This window comes from Miniopterus schreibersii (assembly GCF_964146895.1).
Source record: "Miniopterus schreibersii genome assembly, chromosome: 15".
Taxonomy (NCBI): domain Eukaryota; kingdom Metazoa; phylum Chordata; class Mammalia; order Chiroptera; family Miniopteridae; genus Miniopterus; species Miniopterus schreibersii.
In genome coordinates this window covers 28,727,714-28,744,861 of record NC_138115.1, presented here as the reverse complement: position 1 = coordinate 28,744,861, position 17,148 = coordinate 28,727,714, and the positions used below count along the sequence as shown (strand labels likewise).

The window sequence follows — 17,148 nt, the reverse complement described above, 5'->3', positions numbered from 1 at the left end:
TATGGCATTGCTTAAATTTACTGGCACACTTTTTTTTTAAGTGTACTTATTAACCTCACATGAGGAATATACCAAGACAGCACAGCACTACTCTCATCCAGGGGTTAGTATTAGAATCAGCTATGTGGCCTACTCCAGAAATAACTGATGTCTGGAGATTCTGCCCAAGAATGTGTATGGTTAAAAAGTTTAAAATTAAATAAAATTAAATATGTCACAGCAGCTAGTGGCTACTGTATGGGACAGCACAGGTTTAGAATATAATCTGACTCTGCTTCTAGACAAAACGGAATTATGAGATTTACTCTCCCACCTGAAACAACAAAAAAACTGGACAAAACAATGGTTTTCAGATATTGGGCAACAGAGAGCATAGAACAGTGATCCCTGAGATGGGAAACAAACAAGCTAAGCCCCACAACAGCCCCAATTTACTGCTTGTAGATCATTTTTAGGCTGCAGCACAAGGAAGGAGAGCCCGGACAAAACCTAGTGGTCTCCCTAAATTGAGAAGACAGAATTGGGTGACTAAGGCAGCTGGACTTTTCAGGGCAGAGTACTAGAGATGAGAGAACTGCATAGAGAAAGAGGTCCAGAAATTTAGACAAGGTCCCTTTCAGATCTTCAGTTAAGTATCGATTAGCACATGCACATGAGGAAACTACCCCAGCCTAAACAAAGAACCCCCAGGAAAGGAGCAAAGTGAAAATCCCAATATAATTCAGAGGCAGCAGAATAATTCCTAATCCCAACACCTAGAATGAGAAGCATAATTTACAAGGCATCAGGCAGAAGAGTCAGAAAATTCTTGCTCAGTAGTGCAGAAAAATTAGCCCCTAAATGCTGCTTTGGTCCCACCTAATAAAAACTAAAGCCTCAAAAGGATCAAACTGTCTCCAAGCAACATAACCTGGTCCCAAAAACAAAGTTCAAAAATACTTACAGTACAAAAATGTCTATCAACAAGGTAAAATTTTACAGACAATGTAAAGTCACAATATCCGGCATTCAATCAAAATCAATGAGGCATGCAAAGAAGCAGGAAAATATCACCCAGAAAAAGCAGAAAAACCAAACAGCAACAACCTAGAAATGATAGATGAATTAGAACAGAATATTAAAAATTAAAATTATTACAACTATATTCCACGTGTTCAAAATTGTTTTATACACTTAGCAATAACAGACGTTCAAAATGCATGAAGCAAAAACTGATAAAACTCCAAAAAGAAAATGACAAAACCAAAATTATAGATTTCAACACCTCTCAAAAATGGACAAAACTAATAGAAAATCAGTAAAAAGAGAGAAGATTTGCATACTAACAAGCAACTCATGAAAATGTTTTAGCTGACCAGAAACACTGTGAACCAACAACTGCCAAATAAGTAAAAGCAATCCTGATTTTTATCCAGGTAAGAAGGGTTCACAAAATAACTCAAGATCCCAATAACAGAATTCTATGGTTCAAAACAGTGTCTAGAGCATGAGACCTTACAAAATTTTCTACTTCTGAGGATTGCAAGTCGCAGTGTCAAGAGGAGCATGCAGGTCAAGTTTAAAAAAACAAAACACACACACACACACCAGTGACAAAGGCTGGGAGGGATCCAAGGGCAAACTGCAAAGGGCTTAATTATCTCCACCCCGAAAGGGAAAAGCCACCTCTCACCTACAGTCAATGATGCCATGCCATGAGGGAATGTACACCTACTGTTGCCAAACCTTACAATTTTCTAGGCGGTGCCTAAAGTCTGGATTTTTTATGTGAAGGCTAGATTTTAAAATTCTGACCAACAAATTCTGTAAATTTTTGATCAAGCTAAAAAAAAATGCCTGGGGGCCAAATTCACTACCAAATTTCTGCTCTAGTTCAATTAAATGAAACTAAGAGAAACTAAATAATTTGTTCAAGTCATCAGACAATCCCATCTGGTAACATCTAAAAAACTGTGGACATGGACACAAAAGTACACACTTTTAGAAGAAACTGAGACCAGAACACTTCCAGGACAGGTAACCTAGTGATGCCTATCTTCTCAGGGAAGATGAAAACTGTCTTCCGTCAGCTGTAAAGGTAAAAGTTTATCAAAGCCTTTCTGAATTGTTCCAGAGGACGGACGGGTGTGCGTGCGTGCGTGCGCGCACACACACACACACACACACACAATCAGCAGGAGACAACTGTAAAAAAGGAGACTTGGGTAAACTGAAAGCAAGAACTTTCTAAAGAAACCAACTTTCCTAAACAAAGTTCTTTTTGAAAAGTTGTCGAATTTGCAGAGTAGAATTTAGCTCCCTAACCCAGAGATATTCAGAAAAGGCTTGGATGAACTTTCAAGAATATCACAGAAAGGATTATTTGATGTGAAGAAACAGCTGTATGATATATGATCCTTTCTGCCCAAGGCTTTATAAGTTCTCATCATGAAGAATAACCTAGTATTATCTTCCTTGTAAGTCCTATGTAAAAATTGAGCTGGTAAGCTCATTGATACCATATAGAGATCCCTGAGTCAGCCCACAGCTTCTGGTAAATATGACATAGTTATGACATACATCCTATGTCAGATCCTTAATTTGTTCAGTCACAGGCTGGACAACTCACTGATTAACTGTAGAGGGGATTCAGAAATCCATCACAAGGATGCCTGAATTGGAATGCCTCTTTCTAACCCTACATTCCTATATTATATATGGCCAGAGTCTTAGATATCAGAACATCAGGCAGGGATTTAAACGTCAAGGCAAAGACATTTGGGAGGGTTGGTAGGGGGTCAAAAGTCCTTAGGTTGTTATACCCTAGACTGCCTACCCCCACTTTAGGTATCCCTTTAAATATTGCATAAAGAATTTTTAAACCACTCAACTTTGCCAGAAAACATAACTGATTTCCAAGTTTTAGACCAGACAACATTTTAAGTGCACATTTTCTGTAGGTTATAACAAAGAAAATAGACAAATGTTTACTGACAACTTAAGTCAGCACACAAAAAATACACTGGATATAAAACTAGATTAAAACAGCTTGAGAAAACCAGATATTCCAACTCTTCAAAGATTCAAGAATATCTCTGGAGTAAAGGGTAATGAATGAAAGCAATTCTGCTAAAATATTATGGACTGAGTCAGAACAAAAAAAAAGATGATAAAATAGCCAGATATACAGTAATGAAGGTGAAAAAAAGTCTAAATTAATTTCCTGACAAGGAAACAAAAAAATAATAATCTTCAAAAGAGAAAAGGCAGAGTAACAGAAATTAAATGGATAAGAAGTCATAAGTGATTGTTAGACACAGAAAAATGTAAGAGAAATTTGTGTAAGAATTTTGAAATACCACTTTTTTTTAAAAAAATATATCTTTATTGATTTCAGAGAGAGGAAAGGAGAGGGAGAGAGATAGATAGAAACATCAATGATGAGAGAGTCATTGATCGAGCCCGCAACCCAGGCATGTGCCCTGACTGGGAATCGAACCCCGATTGCCTGGATCCTAGGTCAACGCTCAACCGCTGAGCCACACCCGGCTGGGCGAAATACCACGTTTTAAAATAAAAGATAAAATTTAGAAAGTACATCAGAACTCACAAAAACAAATTTAAATGAATCATACATAAAAGTAGCTAAGTGGACTCTGAGGGCTGTGTAAACTGAGAGAAGCCAATGCAATAAGGCATTAACCAACTAATGAAGGCATGCTTATTGATGTTATCAATATGAGTGCTCGCATATGCACATACACACACAAATGAAAAAAACAAGGAAGGCAAAGAAAGGAGAACTGGATGCTCAAATTAATTTGAGACACTGAAAACCACAACCCCAAGATTCAGAAGATATGTTGTTTTACTATATCGAATAGTATATAAATTTATTTTAAAATCAAAGTTTCCAGGGAAGGGCATACAAAATTTTAGACTATTTTTTTATCCTTTCCTAATCATATTTTCAATATTTCCTCATTAACCCAACCCCTAACCACCATCACATTATTCAATATTGTCTCAGCCTTCTCTTCATTCTCCTCAGGCCTACACCTGATCTGCTCTAATTCCTATCGTAACTGCAACCTCTCCTAACCACCTGACCTCTCACAAAATCCCATACCAAACTGCTAAATCCCTGAAGAATATTTTAATTGGCCTGTCCTTACATTATTTCAAACCAGCCTATCTAAATTCTTCATGTCCTTCCAAAATCAATGTCCTTCCTGACTTCATTTCTGGTATGAACCTTTGACTCCAATTTTTCCCATGCATCTGTATTAAACTGCTAGGTTCTGTCAGTTCCTAAATATAATTCAGTACATTTTATCAAGTATATACTATGTGAAAGCACTGTGCTACATATTTTTATAAATCTTAGACTAGGAAATATCTCATTTAATTTATTCATAGTGAAATATACCAAACCATGACAAAGTATACATACAGTACGCATCAAAGAATTAAAGTGTTATGAGAACCATAAGCAAGACAAAAATTTCCCTTAGCATTATCTATGTTGTTCCCTTATCACTGCCACCACTATTCAGTAATCAATCCCATATTCTACCCCTAAATCAAATCAATCTTTTCTAAAACAGAATTTCAATTACATCACTCTCCTACTTAAAATGTCATTTCTCAAATGCTTACAACAGTGATTTGTAAATCCCCTGCCCCATGTCAAGATGGGAGGGAGGGGTGAATGCAGATTACAAGACCCTGCCCAAAGAAATTCCAATTCAATCAGTCTGATGTGATAACTGGGAATCTGAATTTTAACAATCCCTTTAGATGATCTGATTTTGGCAGCTTAGAGAACAAGTCTTTTTTTAAATTTTATCAATTTCAGAGGAGAGGGGGGAAGGGAGAGAAAGAGAGAACATCAGTTTTGTTGTTTCACTTATTTATGCATTCACTGGTTGATTCTTCTATGTATCCTGACCAGGATGGAACCTGCAACCTTGTTGTATTGGGACAATGCTCTAACAGAGCTACCCAGCCAAGGCTAGAACACTTTGAAAAAAGAAGAAAGCCCTAGCTAGTTTGGCACAGTGGTTAGCCCATCGGCCTGCAGACTGAAGGGTCCAGGGTTCGATTCTGGCCACGGACACGTACCTTGGCTGCAGGCTCGATCCCTAGCCCCTGTGGGGGTGCATGCGGGAGACAACAATAGATGTCTCCCCCTCACACAGATGTTTCTCTCTCTCTCTTTCTCCCTTCCACTCTCTCTGAAAAGCAATGAAAAAAATATCCTCGGGTAAGGATTTAAAAAAAAATAAAAAAATAAATCTACAAAATAAATTCAAATTCCTTAGCCTGGCATAAAGCTCCCCACACAAAAGGCCCCTGCGTAGAAACTATAGGGTAAGGGGTCTTTCCCCTTCATGGAGAAAAACTTGATTTTCTACAGCCTCAACAAACCAACTGTTCCCTCCCTCAAACCTTATGGAAAATGAACAACTAACTTCACTATTCCTCTTGGTCCCACTCCAAGCCCCATACTTCCTAGCTCTCACTAGACTGAAAGTTTCTCCTGCCTAATACTATGGTACCATAAAGCCTGCCTTGAACCATTATTCAAACTAGTATTATTAACTTTTTAGAATTAATTTTTACAATACTAAAAGAGGAAACTGTAAAAAGGAGATTTTTCTTAGGGAAAAAAACACAGTTAAATAAATGAGTGGAAGACAAGAAATGTATCTAACAGGCAAATTACTAACTACTGCTCTTCCTTAACAGCCCATTAAATAAATGCTCCCTAAAGAATTCTTCCCATATCAGAGAGAACAGAAGACCTTAAGTGCCCCCCCCAAAAAAACTGGTAAACCAAACTCTGCTTTAACACTAACCAGGTTTACTTAAATGTTGAACAGCTACTCAATAACGAATTATATGAAGGGAAATAATTCACTTATGGCTAATTTCTAAAATTTTTACATGGGCAATAAAGTTAACTTATAAATGGTTCTATTATGATGCTTGAGATTTGGTATAATATTAAGTGCCTCTAATAATTGCTGGTTTACTTATCTGTCTTCCCCATAACACTAAGCAACATATAGGTAAGGGCCATGTGTCTTATTCATTTTTTATTCCAACACTTATCACAGGGGATTAATAAAGATGTAATGAGTGAAATAAGGTTTCAAGATAAAAAATTATTGTGATTCGCCCTGTCCAGTGTGGCTCAGTTGATTGGGAGTATTGTCCTGTCTACCGCAAGGGTACAGGTTTGATACTCAATAGGGGCACATACCTAAGGTTGGAGGTTCATTCCCCAGTCAGGGCACGTGCAGAAGCCAACCAATCGATGTTCTCTCTCTCTCTCTCTCTCTCTCTCTTTCTCTTCCCCTCTCTCTACAATCAATAAGCATATCCTCAGGTGAGGAAAAAAAAAAGACAGTGATTCTTCAAAGAGGATATAAAAATGACCAATGAGCATCTGATCAACGTCACTAATCACTACAGAAATGCAAATCAAAGTCACAATGAGGTATCACCTTTCTCTCATTAGAATGGCTATCAAAACTAAAAAAAAACAAAAACAGAAAATACAAGTATTGTCAAGGATGTGAAGAATTTAAACCCTTAATCTGTTGGTAGGAGTAAAAAATGGTGCAACCACTGTGGAAACAGTATAGAGGTTTCTCAAAAAATTATAAATAGAAGACCATAGGACCTAGGTGTCCCACTTCTGGGTATATACCCAAAAGAATCAAAAGCAGGGTCTCTTAAGAGTTATTTACATTGTGATGCTCCTAGCAACACTATTCACAATAGCAAAGAGGTAGAAGCAACTCATATGTCCATCCTGGATGAGTAGATTAACTAAGTATAACATATACATACAATAGATTATTATTAGGCCTTAATGAAGAATGAAATCCTGTTATGGGCTACAACACGGATGAACCTTGAGGACAGAATGCTAAGTGAAATAAGCCAGTCAACAAAAAGAGAAATACTATATGATTCTACTTATATGAGGTACCTAGAGAAGTCAAAGACAGAAAGAATGGTAGTTGTAGGGATTGATGGGAAGGAAGAAATGGGTGACTGGTTGATGAGTATAGAGTTTCGGATGTTCAAGATGAAAAAATTCTGGAAATCTGTTTCACAACAATACAAATATACTTAACATTACTGAATTGTATACTTAATGATTAAAATGGCCCTAGCCGGTTTGGCTAAGTGGTTAGAGTGTCGGTCTGCGGACTGAAGGGTCCCAGGTTGAATTTTGGCCAAGGGCACATACCTTGGTTGCAGGCTCGATCCCTGGCCCCAGTCTGGGGACTTTGAGGAGGCAATCAGTCAATGTCTCTCTCACTCTCTCCCCCCCCCCTTCCACTCTCTCTAAAAAGCAATGGAAAAAAATCCTTGGGTAAGGATTAAAAAATAAATAAAAATAAAAACACCAAGAAAATATTCATGTGCCTGAGTAGAGATTTGATCTTGATTAGTTTACAGGACCCCAAATATCTGAGAGTAAAAGTTTTCCATTCAACACGTCCTTCCAACTCTAACAGGATTGGATTCTACACATCAAACCTGTTATATCATTTGAGGACTTACAAGTTTAATGAAAAATTTTAAATCCCTAGGACAGAATTTATCAAGTTCCATGCCATTAAAAGAAAAGAAATTATACTTCCTAGTAAGTGATAAAGCATGTCCCAATATTTAGAGAAAGGGGGGAAAACTGACACAAAAAGTAATACCCACAGTAATTTCTGTTTCTGTGGCCTAGAAGTACAGTAATTCCCTGGAGCGTTGCTATCCCATTCACTAGAAGCTTCAGAAGGTGTAAATATTTACAAGGCAACTGAAAAACAGTGATAATAAGCTAATTAACATTTCAAAGAGTAAGCAAAATGTGTAGCTCCAGAGAATAGTCTTAGGGTGACATTAATTGACCAGACAGTTCAGTCTCTTCTCTCACCTCCTCCTCCTCCCTCTCTCTACTTGTGCACGAGAGTGGGATATTAAGCACATAATATGTGCCAGACACCAAGTTCATAGACTTGTTCTCATGGGATCAAAACGTTTTCCCCACTTAAAAATAAACCCACATATAATATAATCTGGAAGAACAAACTTGAAGGTATAATCATCACCCTTTTGTAGATAAAGGAAGTTGAGGCAAAAAGTTAAAGTAACTTATCTACACAAAATTAGAAGAACCAAGATTTGAACCTAACTGCAGTTTGTAAGCCTTTTACTTTCCCTCCATCACCTCCTCTCACTTTCTTCCTAGCCTCATAAACACCTACATGTAAGTCACTGGATAGGAGAGAAAGGATAAGGCAGGAGGAACACAGAAATGCACAAAAAAATAGTTATTTTCCCTAATGTATCAGAAGAATTAGATATAAAAAGTGCACTGACAAAAAAATAAAACAACAAAAAAACTGCACTGAAAGTTTTAAGTGCCTATGACTGGAACAAAGGGTTACAGAGGTTCAAAGGACAGAGATAACTTTTTACTGGGAAAAGAGGAAGAAAATACAAAGCATGTATGTATGTTTTAAAATGCAAAAACATCAACTTGGCTGAAGCAGAGCAATTATGTAAGAGACGGTTGAATATAGGCTGAAAAAGTAGGATTGGATCAGATGTTGGAGGGCCTGTTGAAACAAACTCCCTATTTACAGCACCAAGACAGAATTATACTTTACCTTTACATATTATCGTCATGAAAGAAGACTGCACATGCCCTAGTAATTTGAATGAGTTTATTATGTTTTTCAACTAAGAAAGAGTCTAGGGTAGCACCTGATACAAAGTGTATTAAATGCTGGATCTCACTTCAAATAACTGATTTTTTCCTATCTGTTGATAACCACAGACTACATGGGGGGGGGGGCTGAAGCTACATCCAGACTGCTGAAATTTTATGTGAACTACTCAGTTATAAGGAAGTAGAATCCACAAATCTTTTCCATAGGATGGTGGGGAGGGAAGCTGAACATGAAGGAATAATTACAAAGCTCCACTGTCAGAAAAATTCCCCTTGTGTTGCCAATACTGGTTTAAAATAAAAAAGCGCTACAGTTGAGGGCTTTTTAAATATATTTTTATCTTTTTTTTTTAATCCTCACCCAAGGATATTTTTTCCACTGCTTTTCAAAGAGAGTGGAAGGGGCAGAGATAGGGAGAAGCATCAATGTGAAAGAGACACATCAATTGGTTGTCTCCCGCACGTGCCCGGACCGAGCCTCCAACTGAGGTAGTGCGCGCTTGATCAGAATCGAACCTGAGCCTTCAGGCCGAGGGTTGATGCTCTAACCATGGAGCCAAATCTGCTAGGGCTGTAGTTTTATCTTTAATGTCATTTTTTAAAAATCCAGGTTAGAATCTGGGCAATTAGATCAAAACTATCCAGAAGCTATTTATAAGAACTTAAAATCCAAGCATCTACGCAATTCAAAACTACCAAGTCCCCCTTAGAGAGCTAAATCCCATCCACCTAGTAAGAATGAGACTTACCAAATCTTCAAGTGTTACCTGGATATTGACATCATTCTCTACTACTGTTCTATCTAGCAGGCCAGGGTGGTGGGCTGCCTATGTCCTCTCTTTCCCCTACATCATCTCCATGATCATCACCACAGCAATTCCCCCAAACTCCCCAAAAAAAGGTTTGTAGAGAAGGAAGATATGGCAGCTCCATTTCCTCAGTCCACAAACTATCAAAAGCTGTTAAGAATAAAAAAAGCACTCCATAAAAATTGGGAATGGGGTAAGAGGGTATCTTGAAACCAATCAAATTCTTATGCTTACATTAGCAAAATTTAAGCACAAAAGAAATTTTGAATCTAGCCCAAAACTCTCATTTTTTTATATTAAGAAACTAAGGCCCAGGGCAGTTAAGTGATTTGCCCAGGGCAAGTGCTTCTCTATAAAGGTGTTAAGTGTCACCAGTCACAGTAGAACTTAATCACATTCTAACACAGTTACTTAAATTTTTATGAGATTAAGTACCTGGTGTGCAAAAAACCACAATCTTCACCCCTTCTGCACTCCAGTGCCATGACCCAGAGCTATACAGTAAATGCAGAATGAATCTCAAATGAATACAGTCACAAAATTACTCCTTTTATCTAACTTAAGACCATGTGAAAGCCTGAAATGCCTAAATTTCTCAAGTTCTGACTAAACAAGTGAGTGGATCAAAACCTCAAAATTTTTGGCTGAATAAAAATATGCTTTTTTGGGGTCAGTTGCCCTTTCCTTTGTATTAACGTTTTCGTCTAGTTTCGTGGGGGCTTTTTCTTTTTTGTAATAATTATACGTGCACAGTTAATCCAAATGATCACTTTCGAGACATTTCCATTTATTAGACAACTTTTGCATTTCTCAAAAATAATCTGAAAATATCTTCCCCAGCACAAATTAATATTTTTTAACAAAAAATCCCTAAAATAACCCCTGCCAGGCCACAATACGTTAAAGCCACATAGTAAGAAACGTAATCCTGTAAAAATCCCACTAGCTTAAAAGCACTTAGTACCCCATCAAGTATTCCCTGGCTCACTGTTTACTGTATGTCAAAGCACTTGTGGAAGAACCTGGGGGAAAGTTCCGCACCGAGTTAACTAGCTGTGGGCGCGTCACATTATACCAGCACCCACATATAACACCAGTTTGAGGAAATGCAAACACGCCACATGTACATGTTTTAACCAGATTTAACTAAGGCAGGTATTAAATCAACTCTTGTACCGAAGGTTTAAAAAAAAAAAAAAAAGCGGCAGGATGCATGCGTATTTCACGTCGTTTAAAAAACCATCTCCAGAAATGCTAAGGAACTGACCTAAGGCGAAGTAAACAGTTTCGAACGAACGGTTCTGTCTTTCTGAAAAGCCGGACGAAAGTCCTTTGGCGAGTTTCGAAACTAATGATTGTATACTACTGCACAAATAACAAAAGCTTAATACAAACAACTATCATGTCGTCGAATACCATTGCCCAGATGATTTTTTTTTAAAAAACAAGCCTCAAAAGGGAACAATAAAAAGCGTCTCACCGCAAACACAGCACGAGAGGGACTGTCGGAAGTAAGGCAAGAGCCTGTTAATCTCGGTAAACGCCTTGGGGTCTCCGGGGTCGTAGTTGAGCACTAAGCGGCTCGCGGAAATGTAGAGAGCAGTAGCATTCACGGGGTTCATTGCAGACACTTCGACACCGTTGGCTCCCGGTTGAAAAAAAATTCCGGATCCAACTTTGTGAGCAGCCAGGGAACAATGGCGAATTTGCAACAATTCGGAGGAAATCTGAGCAGAACCACTGGCCAAAGTAGAAACCAAAATCCGTGCAAGTTTGCGAGGCTGAAGCAATCCTCCCACACATGGGGCCTTGGCGCCCCTCCTCCGTCCCTGAGACTTGCAGACCAAAAAACAGAGAAACCAGCGTTCGAGTTTGTCCCGGGCGGCCGCGGGGCGCAGAACGTGGCGGCTTCGACGCTCGGGCCGCGACTCAGTTCAGTCTAGCCCCGCGGCTCCGCGGGCGGCCTTCGCTCCAGCTGCATCTCCGGACGCGGAGGTATCTCCTCAGGTCGAGCTGGGCGGGAGCAGGCCCCGGCCCGGTCCAAGGGGCGGGCACGCTTCTCACCGGCTGCAGGGCCCCTACTCCATCACAGCGCCGGGCGCGGAGGCAGCGGCGACAGCAAGGACGACAGCTCCGGCGTCAGCTTCCTCGATCTAGTGCACGAAGCCGCAGCGGCTACGAATGTTGCTGTTGCGGCTGGCCGAGGCCGCCGCCACTCTCTCCATATCGGACGCGGAGCCCGACAGTGCCTGGCTCTCCGCCCCGGCGGTTACAGCCCCGCTGTTCCCTGAGGTGTGTACGCGGGAAAGTCCGTCCCGCAGCCGATAGAGGAGGGCCGGGGAGGAAGTGCGCGGGCCGGCGGCGGCCGACCAGCGGCGGGAGGGGGCGGGGAGCAGGCCCGGTCGGGCCGCGGCGGCGCCCCTCGCTCCTCAGTCGCTCACTCCGAGGTCACCAGGCGCAAGCGCCGCCCCTCACTGCCCGGCCATCTTCTCCCCGCTGCACATACGGACACCGCCTCCGCCAAGCGCGACGGCCGCCGCCGCCCACGGAGCCCGCCAGCGAGCGCTCACACAGCCAGGCCCCGCCGCCGCCCAGCGCAGAGCAGGCCCCGCCGCAGGCCCCTCCCCCCGTGCCTCGCCGCCCTCACCCCGACTCCACGCGCCACTCTAGCTCGGTAGGGCCCGGGTTGCTGCGACCTTAGTGGATCCCGCGGGCTGTGCGGTGCCCCAAGCCCTGCCGAAGACGACGACCGTTACCCCAACGGGCAAAGCCACTGTCATCCCCGAGACTCCCCCGCCGCCGTCCTCGCTGGCGCTCACACGCATGCGCAGAGCACACTCTCACCCCTCCCCCCGCCCTTTCCTTTCCCTTCGCTTCCCTTTTCCCTTGCTTCTCCTCCAAGAGCCCCCTCCACACCCTCCCAGAGCTACCGGCTCGCTGAGCGCGTGCGCATTCCACTACCCAGCTCCACCGCCTTTCGCCCTTTACGCGTGCGCTTTGACCGCCCACCCAGAAAACCGGATAAACACATCGACCAGCTCTCGCCAGCCCCTCCCGCTGCCAACCCACCCTGGGTTCATTGCGCATGCCCAGCTCTCCGATGACGGCACTCAGAACAGAGCATGCTCTATGAGAGCCTTCCGCTCTCTCCGCCCCCACCCCCACGCGCTCTCAGATTCCCTCGGGCTTGTGGGCTGTGGTGAAACCTCCGTCAGTTGACCCCATCCTTCCCTGGACCGGGCTTAGGCTTCCCGCACTACACTGCTTCCTCCGCGCCCGCCAAAGCCCAGGCCCGACTAGATCGCGCCATGTGGCGCTCCGCCCTGGCTCCAACTCAGCCGCTCCTCACCCCGACTGACCACGACTGGAGGAAATAGCCCCGCACAGCCCCAAGTCCCGCCCTCGCGGCCTTTATCTCGGAACTGGGCTCCTGGACCACGGAAATGTCAGGCGCCGCCGCAGCTCGCTAACCCGCGCCGAGCGGGGAAGGCCGGCTGCGACCGACGTGGCTGCAAGCCCAGCGGGCGTTCGCGCGGCCTTGGCGAGGTTAGGGCGGCGGCCTGAGGGCTCTGCGGCCCCGGCCGGCGCTCCGTGCGCGGCGGGGTGGACCCAACGCCCGCTCCCGCCGGTCAGCGCCGGGCTTCCCACGGCCTCCGGTGCAGGGAGCCCGGCGAAAGCCAGCGGCGCGGCCTTGCGGCGGCGCCGGCCAGCACCGCCCCGAGCTCCTGCTGGAACAGTCCAGTTTGAAAAGTGAACCCCCTTTTTAGCTCGGGTGACAGACCGAGCCCTTCTATGTAAATCAATATCTTAAAGAATCCGTGGTCCTACGTTAAAACGAACCCAAATCCTTGAAAGTATTATCTGTTTTTAAACAAGCTTTTGCCTGAGGTTTTTTTCAGGAGACGAAGGACTCTGAGATATAAACACGTAAACATCTAACTTAACCTGATTTCCTTCCGCTGTAAAAGTACAAAACCTTCTTTGAGTAGCACAAGTAGAAGCACAGCATTTATCTCTGGACACACCAAAGTTGTTCAGCATTTTTTGCACCTAGTAGATGCTCTGCAAGTTTACAAAGTGAAATTTATAATGTATGTTAATTTTAGGGTCTTGTCACTTAGAGTAGAAATCAATATTAAGAGATTGAGGGACCCGGTATAAACCTCTGATGTGTAAATTTTATTACCATTTGAAAACAGGTTTTTTTCTTTATAAGACCTAGCATATTATCAACAAGTATTAAGCAATAAGGATCTAACTTCCTAGTTTTGTTAAGCAGCAAAGCAGCAAAACTATTAAAGTTGAGCAAAATTTGGTTGTCTTGTATCTGGAAAACGGAAAATATTCTAAAATTCACTCTCATTCTTAAAAACCCCATCTTCCTTTTTTTTTTTTTTTTTTTTATGAGATTTTTTCTAAGCTCCCCTTCAGCTAAAACTGTTATAATGTACAGTTCTATTTTTTTTTCCAAACTCTAAGGTCTTCTTTCACAACACACATGTTGTTCTTCCCCAAAGGAGCAGCAAGAATAAAATAATCAGCACTGTTTTCCATTCAGGCAGCATAAATTAGCAGTCATCCCAGAAAATTGATTACTTGCAGGGCCTTAACCTTGCTGATTTTCTCATAACTGTATTTTTTTTTAACCTCTTGAGATGTGCACAACCCAAATTAAGACTAATTTCATTGATGGTTCATTTGCGGGAGTGGGAGGGAGGCTTAAGCCAGTCCTTTTTTAGTTTACGAAAGTGTTTTAACAGGTAATAGGCTATGTCACTTAGGGACAAAGCATTTCTACACTTAAGTATATTCCGTGTCTAATAATTATTTGGTTGCTTGAATCTTGCCAAAAAAAGAAAACAACTGAACTGTTTATAGAAAATAAAGTGTTTGGCAGTACATATTGTATGATTTCATTTATGTTAGGTACACAGGCAAATTACTCTATAGTGCTAGAAGTCATGATAACAATTACCTTTAATTGGGAATATGAGTGGGAAGGGCCATGAGGTTGCTTCTGGGCTGCTTGTCATGTACTTTTCCTGATCTGGGTTGTGGTTACACTGGTGTGATTACTTTGTGAAAATTCATCTAGTTGCATATTTGTGTTTAGTGCACTTTTCTCTATGTGTGCTTTACTTCAATAAATATTATTTAAAAATAAAAATAAAGTGTTAGGATCAAATATTTAGGAGAAATCTTATACAACTCAAATCCCTTAATCTATCAACGTAATTTTTTATATTTTATGCTTAATGATTATTTTGAAGTAAAAGTGTTAGTGTTGCCAGATCTAGCAAAAATACAAGATGCCAGTTTAAAATTTTTTAACAAAATTTTTATTTTAGAAGTTTTTAATTTACAGAATTATTACACAGACACTTCAAATAGTCTAGTATATTCTACACCAAATTTCCCCTATTATTAATACCTTACAATAGTATGGTACATTTGTCACAATTAAGGAACCAATAGTAATACACATGATTAACTAAACTCCATATTTTATTTCTATTCAGTTTTTCTTTAATGTCCTTTTCCTGATGTAGGATCCTATCCAGGACCTACAACATTTAATCATGTCTCCTTAGGGTCCTCTTGGCATCCATTTAAATTTTCATTCAGACAGATGTTTCCTTCTAATTGTATTTCCTACCCATTTTGAATTAAAACTCATTTCTATCCTCCAATATTGCCAAGTGCTTACCTCTTTGAATGCACTTAACACAGTACTTGGCAGTTCTTGATTTAGCCCCGTTTTCTCCTCATGATACTATAACTGCTAAAAGGTTGAGGGTTTCTCCCTCTTCCCCTTTTATCATCATTGTCTAGCATAGGGTCTGACATATAATGGGCACCCAGTAATTGTTAAAATAATAATGAATTACTAGAAATGCAATAATGTAAAGAAACCCCCCCAGTACAGTGTTTGGTGCATAATAGGCATGGACAAATGTTTAAATGTTTGCTTTTCCTTGGGGAGAAACATAAAATGTCTTGCAAATTTAAAGACAGTTCTTATCTCAGCTTGATCAATTTCAGTTCTAAAATCCTTAATAAAACCAGAAGTGTGGATTGATTTGAAAACCTCAAAATAATCGATCAACAAGTATTTATTGATTGCACTCTAGCACTTTGGGGGCAATGAAGTAAATACAGAAGTAGTTGTAGTTATGCTTTCAAAGAAAAATGATCAGGCTGGAAGTAAGAGGGACTTTCTGAGAGGTCAGGACCTTTACAAAATTATGAAATAGTTGTTTGCCTTTCCCCTCCTCTTTCACCCTCCTCCGTCCTCTGGCCCTACCTTTTTCTTCCTCCACCAAAAACTGTCTAGAGATAATAATGTTCCCTCTCTCACCTTCCTATGTTGCATTCTCCCTGACTGCCTAGTATCTCCACTCCATTGCCTTCACCATGATAGCCATCAAATATGGAAGGAATGGTTGTGTCCCCTCCAAATTTAAATTCTAATCCCCAGTGAGGTGATATTAGGAGGTGGGGGCCTTTGGGAGATAATTAGATCACGAGGGTGAAGCCCTCATAAATGAAATTAGTGCTTTTATGAAAGAGACCCCAGAGAGCTCTCATTCTCTCTGCCATGTGAGGATATAAGAAGTCACCCATCTTCATCTGAGAAGAGAGCCTCACCAGACAACCATCCTGGCCTCAGATTTCCAGCTTCCAGAACTATGAGAAATAAATGTTTGTTGTTTAAACCACCCAGTTGATGGTATTGCAATAGCAGCCCAAGCTGACGAAGACACCATCCCTATCAAATTTTAACAAGTGTTTAATATACTGTCATTGTGAAAAGAAATCAATCTAATTAACTTCAATCTAACCTAATCTAAACTCTCAACAAATCTTTGGAGACTGGCAAGAGCAAATACAATTTCACAGGGAGCAGTAAATCAGATGAAATTGAATCAGAGCCTCATCCAGACCAGTCCTTCTATTCTTTCTGACTAGTCCTCTCTGTTACCACCTCCCTCTCCCATTTTCTGCTCTTTAGCTGTGGTCATATCTCCCCAACCCTCAGTCCTAGAGCCCCTCAAAAAGAATCACTTCCCTTTGCATATCAATTCCTATTGATATTTTTCTATGACATTTTTTTCAAATCAGTACCTCTCTCCATTCATTTCACCCAAAAACATTTACTTAGCAACTCCAGCACTCATTTATTTTATATCTCAAATATTATAATTACCTTCAGCTTCTTCATCCCTAGCTCTAGCATACACAAAGCATCTTGCTTTAGTGATCATCCGCCTAGCACAGTGCCAGACACATATTAATGCACCCATTAAGTGTTAGTGTTTTTATTCCCTAAGATACTTTCAACATGATTCGAATGCCTGTTAAATTTGTCCATTCATTTATGCAACCAACATTTATTTCCAGTTATATGCCAGGCATTCAGAATACAAAAATGAATCATTCAACAGTTTCCAGCCCTCAAAGAGTCCACAGTCTAGTTGGGGTGGCAGTTATGTACACGGCTAATTTACAATTCAGAGTGCTGAGGATTTAAGGATGCAGTTGATGCAAGCCTAAAGAGTCTCAACAGATATCTCTGTTATGTTATGGGTTTAAACAATCTTGTGCGGACTT

The 17,148-nt window shown here is 41.2% G+C and overlaps 1 protein-coding gene across 1 annotated transcript in view; it reads right to left on the bottom strand.

The window, feature by feature from the left end:
• Positions 1-12,371, bottom strand: part of MSL2 (MSL complex subunit 2) — a 28,052-nt gene extending 15,681 nt beyond the window's left edge. The window contains exon 1 of the mRNA XM_081160348.1: positions 11,018-12,371. Within this exon, the coding sequence (XP_081016474.1) occupies positions 11,018-11,159 (142 nt within the window). The 5' untranslated portion in view covers positions 11,160-12,371. The remainder of the gene's footprint in view (positions 1-11,017) is intronic.
• Positions 12,372-17,148: the final 4,777 nt, after the last annotated feature.